The 12,318-nt window shown below is 42.7% G+C and overlaps 1 protein-coding gene across 4 annotated transcripts in view; it reads right to left on the reverse strand.

Annotated features, from left to right (window-relative positions):
- Window positions 1-12,318, reverse strand: part of NFAT5 (nuclear factor of activated T cells 5) — a 1,437,387-nt gene that overhangs the window by 537,838 nt on the left and 887,231 nt on the right. For all 4 annotated transcript variants that reach the window (XM_044081909.1, XM_044081907.1, XM_044081910.1 and 1 more), the window contains one exon: window positions 1,978-2,150. In XM_044081909.1, coding sequence (XP_043937844.1) covers window positions 1,978-2,150 — 173 coding nt within the window. The remainder of the gene's footprint in view (window positions 1-1,977; window positions 2,151-12,318) is intronic.

The raw sequence follows: 12,318 nt of genomic DNA on the forward strand, positions 1-12,318 counted from the left end.
ATTTGAATCAAACAAACTTTTTGTGTTATGAAATGAAATTTTCTAGGATGGATATAAATTATTTGGATGTTAGAATTCAACTGGAAGGGCAACAAATACATACTAGCACATATAAAAAAAGAGGTGCTTACTGATAAATATTTGCACAGAAAGAGCATGCATGCTGGATATATTTTCAAGGGGGTAGGAAAAAATCAGTATATGAGAGTTAATAGACTCAATACTGATGGTAATATATGTACTACACAGATGATGGACATGACTCATGAATTTAGTGAGAGAGGGTATGATATAACCCAACTAATTCGCATTAGAGAAGAAGTGATGGGGCAGGGATGGAATGAAGTCCAGCCGTATTTTTCGAATGGTGGCTATAGATCCAACAGGGAACGAAATAATGATGCATCTGGGCACTTGAGATATATTATGGCCTACAGTAGGAGTAGTAAGCCAATTGAGGATATTATACGAAGGAACTGGGGTATACTAAGACCTTATCTGGTCTTAACAATATTGTTCCTGAGAAACCCCTCTTTACATATAAAAATTGTAGCAACCTTAAGCAACGTCTATGCCACAAGGATTTTTCTTTAAATAAGAAAACATCTTCTGCTTCCAATAGGAAGGGTACATTTTCATGTTTCAATTGTTCCTGTTGCTCTGATATTTGTTTTTCCAGTGTATTTACCCTTCCTGTAATTATGAAAAAGTTTTACTTTAAATGTTTAGCAACATGTAATATCATTAGTAGTATATTTAGCCACATGCAAATCATGCACATCATTTTATGTGGGAAAATCAATCCGAAAACTTAATAGAATTACTGAGCATAAATCAGACATCAGAAGAGGTGTATTGACAAATGCATTGGCTAGGCATATTAATGATAATGGATCTGCACATGGCTTTCTATTTAGTGCTATAGAGGTTACGGAACCCAGTTTGAGAAGGGGTGATATTAATACTAGGCTTGAAACTAAGGAATATGATTAGATTATTTGTCTTCATGCAGATTCTCCACCAAGAATTAATAAACAAATTTCTCTTAAACCAATTTTAAAACATAGACAGCAATGTATAAAATCATGATAAATATACATGTTTTATATAGATTTTATGTATACATTTTTAATGAAAATGAATATATATGCTTTTAAAATTTTATAATATGATTTAATGATGATTAATTAATCATGTTCTGATAGGTTAGGTTGTGTCATGTGATGTCTTTTGGATTATATAAATTGTATACATGTGAAAGTAATTTTGTAGCACTGATGAAGGACTTTGAAAGCTTTGTCTTGGTATATGTTAGTTATTAAACTTTACAACTTGGTGCTGTGAAGCAATTTTCTTCTTTTGATCAATGCCAATTCTCCCATGTTTGCTAAGGGTTAGACAGCAAAGTGCCTGACCACAGACGAGTGGAAGTCAAGCATTTTGCAAGTAGGCTAAAATACACATGACAGTGCTGCATGGGCAGTATACAGGTCATCATACATCTGCATGCAAAACCATGCTTGTGCTATGCTAAAATCGTTTCACATCATATGCCTATAGTGAAAAGTATTAAAATGTCATCATTCATAATCAGATGACAGCACAAACCATCAAGACTACTCAATCTCTAGAATATCCCGCCACTTCCCATAGCTAACTGAGGAAACAGTGGAAGTGTTTACCACAGAAGACAGGGATGTAACCAATAAAATAATATGCAAAATTCTTAGATGTGGATGCCAGGGGTTTGCAAGACTGTGACAGAAAACAATTGAAGGATGAAACTCGTACAGTCAGGAACAGCAGCTGGCTGGAAAGGAAGACCTAGAATCATAAACAAGGTTAAAAAAATACAACCGCAGCACATATACATACCCACACATCCCACATACTTCTAACATAGAAACCATAATGAAAATCATCCCCAAATGCTGGCTGCTTTACAAGCCAATTTTCCAAATTCAACAGGCTACTTACTGCACAGAATAGAAGATGAAGCCACCTGGAGCGTTAGCTGAGAACCATCAGAATGAGGAATATTGACTCGGAACACTAGTCTGGCACGTGTGCTTTTTTTCTTGGAACCAGCTATGCCTATTCGTGCTTCAACATCTGCATTCCTTAGTTTCAAAATCCCAACACAATCAACCCTAAAAACAAAAAAAACAGCAACAATCAAGATTATCACCACCAGGGAACAGAATTTAACTTCTGTAAAGCATTACACTTGTTAGGTTCATGACCTAAATTACTAACAAGTGCCCAAAATGTCAATATACACAGTTCAATATCAGAGACTGGAGTCAATGAGTCACCTATAGGACCATGTGCAAACAATGAATCTTTGAGGGCATTTCAGCACAAGTTAGTAAGACTGATCTCTGAAAGCAGATCCCAAAGCAATTATCACTGGAACCTCCTCCATTCAAACACAAGAATCACACTGCAGTTAATTTAAAAGCCCTTGGCTCATCCTTTAGCATCAGAGATGGTCATCTCTCAAAATGAATGGGCTTTTACTACTGACATAAAGTAAAGAAACTCTCAGGATACCTTTAATAATCTAAAAGATAAATTTAAAATACAAGAAATACAAAGAAATATAACAGAGCCTGAGGAGCTGCTGAAGGACCTACTTTACGTAACTCGGGAGATTGTGATAGAGAGCTGTTTACGCATGGCATCTGGGCTATTACACTGTATGCCAAGTACACTTAACTTTATTAGGAGTTTATATGTAGTGCATGGAGTGCTACGACTGTATTCTGAAATCACAAAAAAGAAAAACCTGTAAACAGTTCTCTACCATGAAATGATCACTTTACTGCACTTTCATCTTCACAGATACGCAAATGATTCTAAATGTTTTCTTTCAAGCATTAATTCTTTACAGGTATAATATCCAAACATACTGTACAATAGATCTGTCATAAATGTATGTAGTTTTCTCCCTAAAAGTTATCAGTCGATCCACTGACAGACAATGATATATTAATTCTACATTTTATTACACTGTATGCCAAGCACTGTACACCTTACTAAGAAACTTAATCTTACTTATGTTACCTTCCACTTAAATATACAGCTTTTATTATCTGACTGAGAAACTGACTGTACTGCATTCTAGTTACTTTGTAATAAAATCTACTGCAGATTACAGAAAATATGACAGCCCACTCACTACAAACGGTTTCTCTCCTCGCTAAATCATCAAGACAGGGCTGAATGACATGAAATCAGGAAGTAATTGTACAGTGGCTCGGCACACAGTACACCAACAGTTTACTAAACTTAAGTAAAAACTACACATTTTAGAATAAGAAATCCCACTTTACAAAATGAGGGCATAATTATAGTAAAAGGAAAAAAAGACAAACTTTGCACTTGATCTTTAAATACATACATTTTACCATATTTCCTGTCTCAACTACAATGCTTAACTTTCCAACTACAGTCATCAGGTATCTTCACTAACTATACGCACAATTTCACAAGAAAAAATCAACACTGTCTACACTGCTGCAATACATAAAACTTCTCCACAACTCTCAAATCCATCCCCACCACCATGCATCTGTCAATACTCTATAAATAGCAGTTATGTTCTTACCATAACGTTCCATGTTAGTTGTCTTCTTCTCGCCTTCTTCTTGCTGGATGGGTTCGGAGCCGACCTCGGCTCCGACTCGGCCACTCTAAAGCTCGAGAGTTGGTTCCACCGGCTCGAGGCTCCCCTTATATCCCACAATGCTAGGCGAGAGTTACCTCAGATCTCGTTTGTAAGCTAACCCCAGCTTATAACAGAAACAGTATAACTGTGAAAAAACAGAATCCACCTCTAACAACAGGAAGAAGAAGAAGGGTGACCTACATCCTGAAACAAGAAATATGCATAATAGCATATAGCTAAGAAAGAGGTGGTAGAAAGAGGTCACGATCACAACTCCTCTAGGTCTGTCCAGGCCAGGGGGAAGGAGGGTGGGACGCAAGAAGAAGGCGAGAAGAAGACAACTAACATGGAACGTTATGGTAAGAACATAACTTCTATATGTTAAGTTGTCTATCTCGCCTTCATTCTTGCTGGATGGGACCGCGTCCCTAGCACCTTGTCCCGGGTGGCCTAACGGAACAGACTCCTGAGAACAGTGGAACCAAAATTAGCTCTATGCCTAGAAGCTAAATCCAACTTATAATGGGAAATAAAAGTGTGAGGAGTAGCCCAAGTAGCCGCTGCACAAATGGTGTCAATAGGCAGTCTGTCTTGGAAGGCTAGAGAAGTAGCCAAAGCTCTGGTGGAATGGGCTTTAGGCTTATTAGGCAGTTTTTTGTGTCTAATCTCATAAACAAGGGTAATCAGAGATGTTAGCCATCTGGATAAAGATACCTTTGAAACTGGGAGTCCCTTTCTGCTTTCCGCATAGGAGACAAACAGCTGATCAGATTTTCTGAATTGTTTCGTCCTGTCCAAGTAGTACCTTAATTGACGATGAACATCCAGACAGTGTAATTTTTGTTCAGACCTATTTGAATACTCCAGGAAAAAGACAGGGAGGTCAATGCATTGGTTTAGATTTGATGTTGAAACCACCTTAGGCAAAAGGACGGGTTAGTTCGTAAGGAAACTCTGTCCTTATGGAACACAAGGTAAGGAGAACGACAACTGAGTGCTTGAAGTTCTGAAATTCTTCTAGCTGATGTGATAGCCACCAGAAAGAGAGTTTTCCATGATAATAACTTTAAGGAACATGAAGCTGCAGGTTCGAAAGGGGAAAGAATCAAAGAAGCAAGAACTAAATTTAGGTCCCAAGGAGAAGGAGGATTTCTTACAGGAGGTCTGAGAAGAAAAACTCCTTTCAAAAAGGCTTTGCAGAGTTTGTGGGACATTAGGGATTCAGAAATACCCACATGGAAATTAGAAATAGCTGCCAATTGAACCTTAAGAGTAGATGGAGATGAGCCTGCATGGAAGAGTTCAGCAAGAAAATCGAGGACTAGTTGGATGGAAGCGGTGAAAGGATCTATGTCCTTTCCTTGTGCCCAATATGAAAATCGTTTCCACTTACTCAAATAAATCTTTCGAGTGGAAGATTTATGGGAAGCTATCAAAATATCTCTAACAGAGTGAGATAATTGAGGAAGCCTGGCTACGGTTGGAAGTGGAGGAACCAAGCAGTGAGGTTCAGAGAGGGAGGGAGCGATGAAACTGACCCGACTGATGGATCAAAAGATCTGGAACTAGGTCCAGATTCCACGGTCGCTCAAAAGAAATCGATGCAGAAAGGGGAACCACACTTGTCGAGGCCAGTAAGGAGCAATGAGGATCAATGAGGCCTTCTGAGCGATAGCTTTCTGTATTACTTGAGAGATCAGTGGGAAAGGAGGAAATGCATACAGAAGTCCCGGGGCCAAACTTGGACTAGCGTCCCTGCTGGCTTGGCCCTGTAAAGGGAATAGAGTGAAGTGTTCTCTGCACTTGCTGTTTTGGGGAGTAGCAAAAGATCGCAGCAAGGCTGACCCCACTTGAGAAAAATCTCTCTCACTACAGAGTCTTTCAGAGACCACTCGTGAGGCATGAGAATAGCTCTGCTCAACTTGTCCGCAATGTGATTGGACTTCCGGGGGATGTGCGTTGCTATCAGAAAACGCTGAGAAGAAATCGCCCATTGCCACAGTCTGAGTGCTTCTCGACACAGGGGGTATGATCTGGTTCCGCCTTGTTTGTTGATGTACCACACTACAGACATATTGTCTGTCTGGATTGCAATCGTTCCCAAGGGAAGAGAGTGTTGAAGGGCTTGCAACGCTAAAAGCACTGCTCTCATCTCCAGAACATTTATGTGCAAGTGGCATTCGTTTGGTTGCCATGTGCCCTGGACTGTCCTGCCCTGATAATGCCCCCACCCGATCAGGGAGGCATCCGTTGTCAGAGTAGCAACCGGAGGAGGTGGAACAAATGGTCTCCCCAACAGGAGCTGGGGGGAAGACATCCACCACATTGGATGCTTTTTGCACGCTTGCGTGATCATAATGGTGTGAGACATTGGAAGTTCCTGGTATGACCATTGAGAAAAGAGCATCCACTGAAGGATCCGCATGTGGTATCTGGCCAATGGAATGATTCCCAACACCTTTAGAACTAACCTGGCTTTGGCTCTGTTGTTGTTGAGAAGTAGTGATACCAATTTTTGAATGTCTGATATCCTTTGGTTCGTTAGTGTTGCAGACATGTTTACAGTATCTAATTTTGCGCCTATGTAGGTAATAGTACGACAAGGCGACAAAACAGACTTTTCGCAATTTATTGAGATACCCAGATTTTGACAGACGCGAAAAGTGTAATCTCTGGCCATCAGAAGGAGATGCTTGGTGGGAGCTGTGAGGAGCCAGTCGTCCAAATATGGAAACACCTGGAATCCTTGTCGTCTCAGGTGAGAAGCTACCACTGCCATGCATTTGGTAAACACCGGGGCAGTGGTGAGACCAAAGGGCAGGGCCCTGAATTGAAAATGACTGGTTCCCAGCCTGAAGCGGAGGAATCTTCTGGAGCGTCTGTTCATTTTTATGTGATAGTACGCGTCCTGAAGGTCTATAGAGCACATCCAGTTTCCTTTTCCCAATAGGGGAAGAATGGATTGCAGCGTGACCATCCGAAATCTTGTTTTCTTGACCGATCTGTTCAAGATACTGAGATCCAAAATTGGTCTCCAGTCCCCTGTTTTCTTTGGAACTAAAAAGAACCTTGAGTAGATTCCGGATCCTAGTTGGTCTGCTGGCACTGGCTGAATAGCTCTTTTGCAAGCAGTTTTGAAATTTCCAAAGCTGCTATATCCCTTTGAGCGGGTGGGACATCTGGAAGGGATTTTTTTGACTGATTTGGAAAACGAAGAAAGGGAATAGAATAACCTTCGGAAATGATGGACTGTACCCATTTGTCTTGTGTCAAGGATAGCCAGGCTTCTGGGTACAGTGACAATCTTCCCCCGACTGCCTCCGAAGATGGGCAGTCGGGCAACACCTCAGGGATGCTGAAAGGGCTTATCTGAGAACGTTTCTCGATTGCCCTGGTTCTGCGGACCCCCTCTGCCTCTAGGGCGGCGTCTACCATTGTTGTTCCCCTCTGCCTCTGGCGGGAACCGACTCTGTCGTCAGGCGAAGTCCCTTGGGATTGTTTACGGAACCACATCTTTCCCCTTCTGGCCTTTGGGGTAAGGCCTAGAAGGAGTAGAAAACGGACTCTGACGGCAGAAAGGGTCTTGCCATCAGTCTCGCACCTAGTCAGGGTTTCTTTCACTTGTGGACCAAAAAGAGATGATCCATCAAAGGGAGTTCGTGAAAGACGTCTTGAAAGGTTCCAAAATTGCATAGCCGCATCCAGGCGTGCCTACGTAAGGCTACCCCTGTTCCTGCGGCTCTGCTCGCTCCATCGGCCGCATAAGAGAGGAGGCATGGAGGAGTTGGAAATAGAATTAGGATAGCCAGCTGCGTGTTCATTTTCTCTTGAAACCCGCAGCTGTAGGGTCCTTCAGCATTTCACTCGCTTCTTTGATCAAGTCCCTTTGAAGACGAGTGAAATGGCACAGGTAATTCAGCGACGCATAGTAAATGTCGCTGAGGAGAACATCCGCTTCCGCACCTATCCATGGACCTAGATTCCTTGTTAGGTGGATGGACAGGCACTGAAGGATCAGCCAGTTCCTTCTTTGTGGCGGCAGCTACCACCATAGCATCCACAGAGACTCCTTTTGATAAAAATTCCTTGTCTGATGGAGCTGTGATGAATTTGGAGGGTCTCCTGGGAGTGGGGTCCACTGAATCAGGAGCCGTCCATGCCTTTTAGCAACCACCTGCATGAGGGGGTCAAGGGGGACACCCAGGAGGTGGAAGGGCGAGAGCCAAACGCCTCAAGATACACAGATTCGTCCTCTGAAGGGTTGAGGGCTGGCCAATTTCCCTCTGTTTAAGGATCTCCAGAATGTCTGCAAATGAGACATCTTCAGAAGGGGAACGGGGGGAACCCTCAGAATCATCCAGATCTGTGTCGGAAGTGATAGACTCAGGTGAGTCAATGTGCTTCCTCTTGCACTTCCTCTTCCGAGGGGGCTCTTCTGCCAAATCAGGAGAGGCCTCGGAAGAGGATGAAATCCCCAAAGGGAGCTCCTGAGGAGTTGGCTCTCTGCGGTCCGGGATGAGGGAGTGAGTCGATTTACCCTGAGGCAGCATAGAGGGAGGGGCTGACGGAGCCGACTGTGGAGTAGAGCCAGGCTCTAACACACTCCGCATGACCTCGAAAGCACCCCTGTCAGGCAGAGCCAGAGGTCCCCGCTCCGAGGAGCTAAGGACCCCCTCGGCACCGACAGTGATGGCTCCGAGGCCGATGTCGGAGCCGAACTCACCAGCGCAAGCACCGAGAGGAGAGGGGTCGGACAAGGGTCCGATGCCACTCACCCCTCGGAGCCGAGGGAAGTCGGCGCCGAGATTTCTCCATGGAAGAAAAGCGGAGCGACGACGGAGCGAAGACAATTGTCTCGGCTCGAGGTGACCACAGTCTCGGTTCCGACACGACCCGGCTCGAACTCAAGAGAGTCGAAGGAGGAAAGAGTTGATGGACGGGGCAGGCACCGACTGATGAGTCGGGCTCTGAAGCATCTGGGCTAGTGCCTCAGACTTGAGTAGTCGACTCACCACCCTCTGAAGGTCATGATCGGACAGCCTCGATGACCTAGAGGAATGAGACCTTTGGCTCCGTTCAGACAGCAGGGGAGATCCTGGAGCCGAATGAACGGAGCCAAGAGAAGGTGACCTAGACCTCTTTCTGGTTGTCGGCTCAAGATCTTGTCGGAGCCGACACGGGTACCTCGATAACCTCGGCTCCGGCCGGAGCGAAGCCACAGAAACTGTGGACTGAGTCTTATCGGCTCCAGCCGGAGCCGATAAAGGCAAAGGTTGAACAACCTGAGGTCTCGGCTCAGAAGCCGGAGCCGAAGACCTCGATGCCTTGGAGGGCTTCCCTGTTGAGACAGACAGGGAATCCTCAGGCTTCAACAAGCCTCTCAGAATAAGCTTTTTTTTCTTTCCTGCAGGACCCTGGGGCTGAAGCCATGGCAAACAGCACAGGAGTCCTGCAGGTGCAAAGGCCCCAGACAATAGACACAAGAAGTGTGAGCGTCTGTCAGAGACATTTTCTGACAGCACGCATCACACTTCTTGAATCCGGAGACCTTTGCTTCTTTAGACATAGCCTAACTGGTGAACACAAACACGCACTCAAACACACCAGTTATACCCTGTCAAAATAACTACTTTAGTAAAAATACTAAAAAATAAAGTACAATAAAGTACAATAAACAGTAGTTTAAACTACACAAACACTCCCTAGGGAAGGGAAGGCCCAAGGCCCAAGGGAAGAACTAAAAGTTCTTTTAAACAAAAAACGGGAAAAAATTAGGTCGGGGATAAAGTTCAATGAACTACACTAATTAGATAATAATTAAACTAAAAAAGGGGTAAAAAGAGTAACTTTTAATAGAAAAGCTTAAACTCACCAGGAACCGGTAGAAAACCAACCTCGAAGCTGTAGCGGCAAACGAGATCTGAGGTAACTCTCGCCTAGCATTGTGGGATATAAGGGGAGCCTCGAGCCGGTGGAACCAACTCTCGAGCTTTAGAGTGGCCGAGTCGGAGCCGAGGTCGGCTCCGAACCCATCCAGCAAGAATGAAGGCGAGATAGACAACTTAACATCTTGTGTTATTCCTCTGCGACTACGTAAGACATTAATAGTATCTAACGTCCTATTACTTATAACAGTAGCTCAAGCTCATACCAATGCTCTTCTAAGAATGCACCATTAGCACACTTCTTTTGGAAGTACTCCAAACCTACTGTTCATTAACCAAGAAAAGCTTTCAGACTACAAAAAAGTACCCTCTGATGAAATGAAATATAAACTTCCAATCATATTATGCCATTGGTACAAACTCTACAATCAGGTGATCAATCACTGGACCATCTAAGAATCTCTAAAATTACCCTGATATGGAACAGCTTGGGTAACCTCAAACATACCCATTTGTACATTAAAGTTTAAAACAGAATACCATTATTAGAAGTCTGATAGACATACAAGAATCTAGTGCTCTGGCTTTTTTCTGAAGTACAACCTAAGGACCATCCTGACCCTGTACAAAGTAATCTCTAGATGTCACCTTTGCAGCTGACAAAAGCAGTGAGGGAGCTGGAGGCGTGACAAGACAAATCTGAAAACATGCCTGTCACTGCTGCATACAATGTCAACTGACAGTTTCAGCAGAAAATAATTGTTGCGCATTATCCTGGATAGAGGGACTAAGGAAAAAGAAATACCATAAGCAGCTCCTACAGCTAATGTGATGGTGTTTTGTCACAGAGAAAACATCATAAGCCATTCTTCCATCAACTTCACATGTATGGCCTAGCAAACCAATCTCATAAGATTCAGTCCATGCATAACATTTCTAACCAAATCTAGCAGAACACCTGTCAGTGCAATAGCACTGAAATGGATACCTCCTAACACACCTAAAATGTACTATCCTATAGACTTTTGTCAAGTTTTTGAGCAGTCACTGTAATTTTCTTTCCCAACACAGAGGAAAGTATTCCAAGAAAAGACACAAGTCATCCATAATAAACCACTCCAACCTAACAAAATTCAACTTAACAGTAAGGCATTTGGATTAGTCACACACACTAACAAAGATATGGATAAAGCGAAACAATGCCTTAACTCAACCTTCCTCTAGGTGCTCATCACACTAGGAATCACTGCAGCAATGTTCAGAAACTGTGGTACAGACCAAGTTGAACCACAGAAGACCACATAACTCAGGGACCTTCTAGTACATTGGGACTACTTATGAAAAATAAAAATTAATCCTGGATATTTAAAACTGCAAAGTAGAACGAAAATTATGTATAAAGCAGCAGTACTTAATGTTAAAAGATGCACTTCAACAATACCTAAGCCTTGTACATCAACATCAACTTCTACGCTTGGAGAAACTCGAGAGTTGACAACTTCCTTACAGTTAACGCCAATGCATGGCCCTTCTGCCTACTTCTTAGATGAAGGCTCTTGTACTGCCATATAGCCCTGACTCAGGTTTTGCACTTCGCCATTCAAGGATTACTGGTGGCTCCACAAGTGAATCCTGATACTTCAGGTGTGTGGTCTTCTGCTCTTCAGTCTTCTTGTGGAACTTGGTACCTCAGTGGATCTGGGAGTATCCATCCCTGACTGGCTTTTACAAGGTGCTTAAAACCCATCTTTTTGATGATGCTTATGAAGGTGTGGGATGATTGATGTTTTGCAGACTTCTTTTTTAAATATTCTGTTTGCATGCACTCCATCTCCCCATCAGAGTTCCTAAACATATCAACAGACAGCTTATAACCAAACAATCGTCAAGAAATTACTACTTAAATTAAAAATGAGGCTCGCCTTCTCTGGATGCATCACAATCTGCCTTACTGCAAACTGCAGGTGAAAGAGTCACCTCTCCTTTCACCACAGGCAGCAGAGTAAATGAAACATTTTAAAACCATGGAAATCTTCCATTATACCACTACATAAAGGGAAACTGCACCACTATGTTACAGACTGAAGACCAATTTCACTACTGAACCACTGTGAAAACCACTTGCATTTCTTTACTGGGAAGTCCAAACGGATTGGGCACTCTCTTTCAGCAGAGGCCCAGGGAGAAAAATTCCAAAAAAATAATCAGTATACATTGCAACAAATATACAATATAGCTGAACACTGTGTACATGTAAGAGGCAAAAAATATACCACCATATAATGCTTGTTCATAAGGTAAGGAGCATAACAGATTACTGCACAATAGCAGGGTATATTCCATTAGCAATTGTAGGAGATATAACTCAGCAAGTGACATATGTACTTAATACAAATGGCAACAGAGAATTTCACATTCTAGAAGCATTCAAAAGAGCATATCACATGGAAAAAATAGGCCAAATTATTTTTATTAAGGGATGAAGTTTACTGACCAGACATTCAGAAAAATTAAGAAAGGGTTATAGTACAGTGAAAGGAACACACGATGATTAACAAAGGGTATAGTAGCTATATCTAAAACGAAACCGAGTTTGTGAATTTAGATGGCGCGGGGTGGGGGATGGGGGGGGTGCCAGAGAGAGAGAAGACGTGTATCCAAGGAAAGAGGTATAAATCATTGAAAGATCCAGGTATTCCTGAAATGGTTTTTACTAAGGACGGAGAGGCTGGACATGCTGATCTGTCAGATAAAAGTGGATAG

Source organism: Protopterus annectens, chromosome 8.part1 (genome assembly GCF_019279795.1).
Source record: "Protopterus annectens isolate FY-2018-M chromosome 8.part1, PAN1.0, whole genome shotgun sequence".
In the NCBI taxonomy this organism is placed as follows: Eukaryota; Metazoa; Chordata; order Ceratodontiformes; family Protopteridae; genus Protopterus; species Protopterus annectens.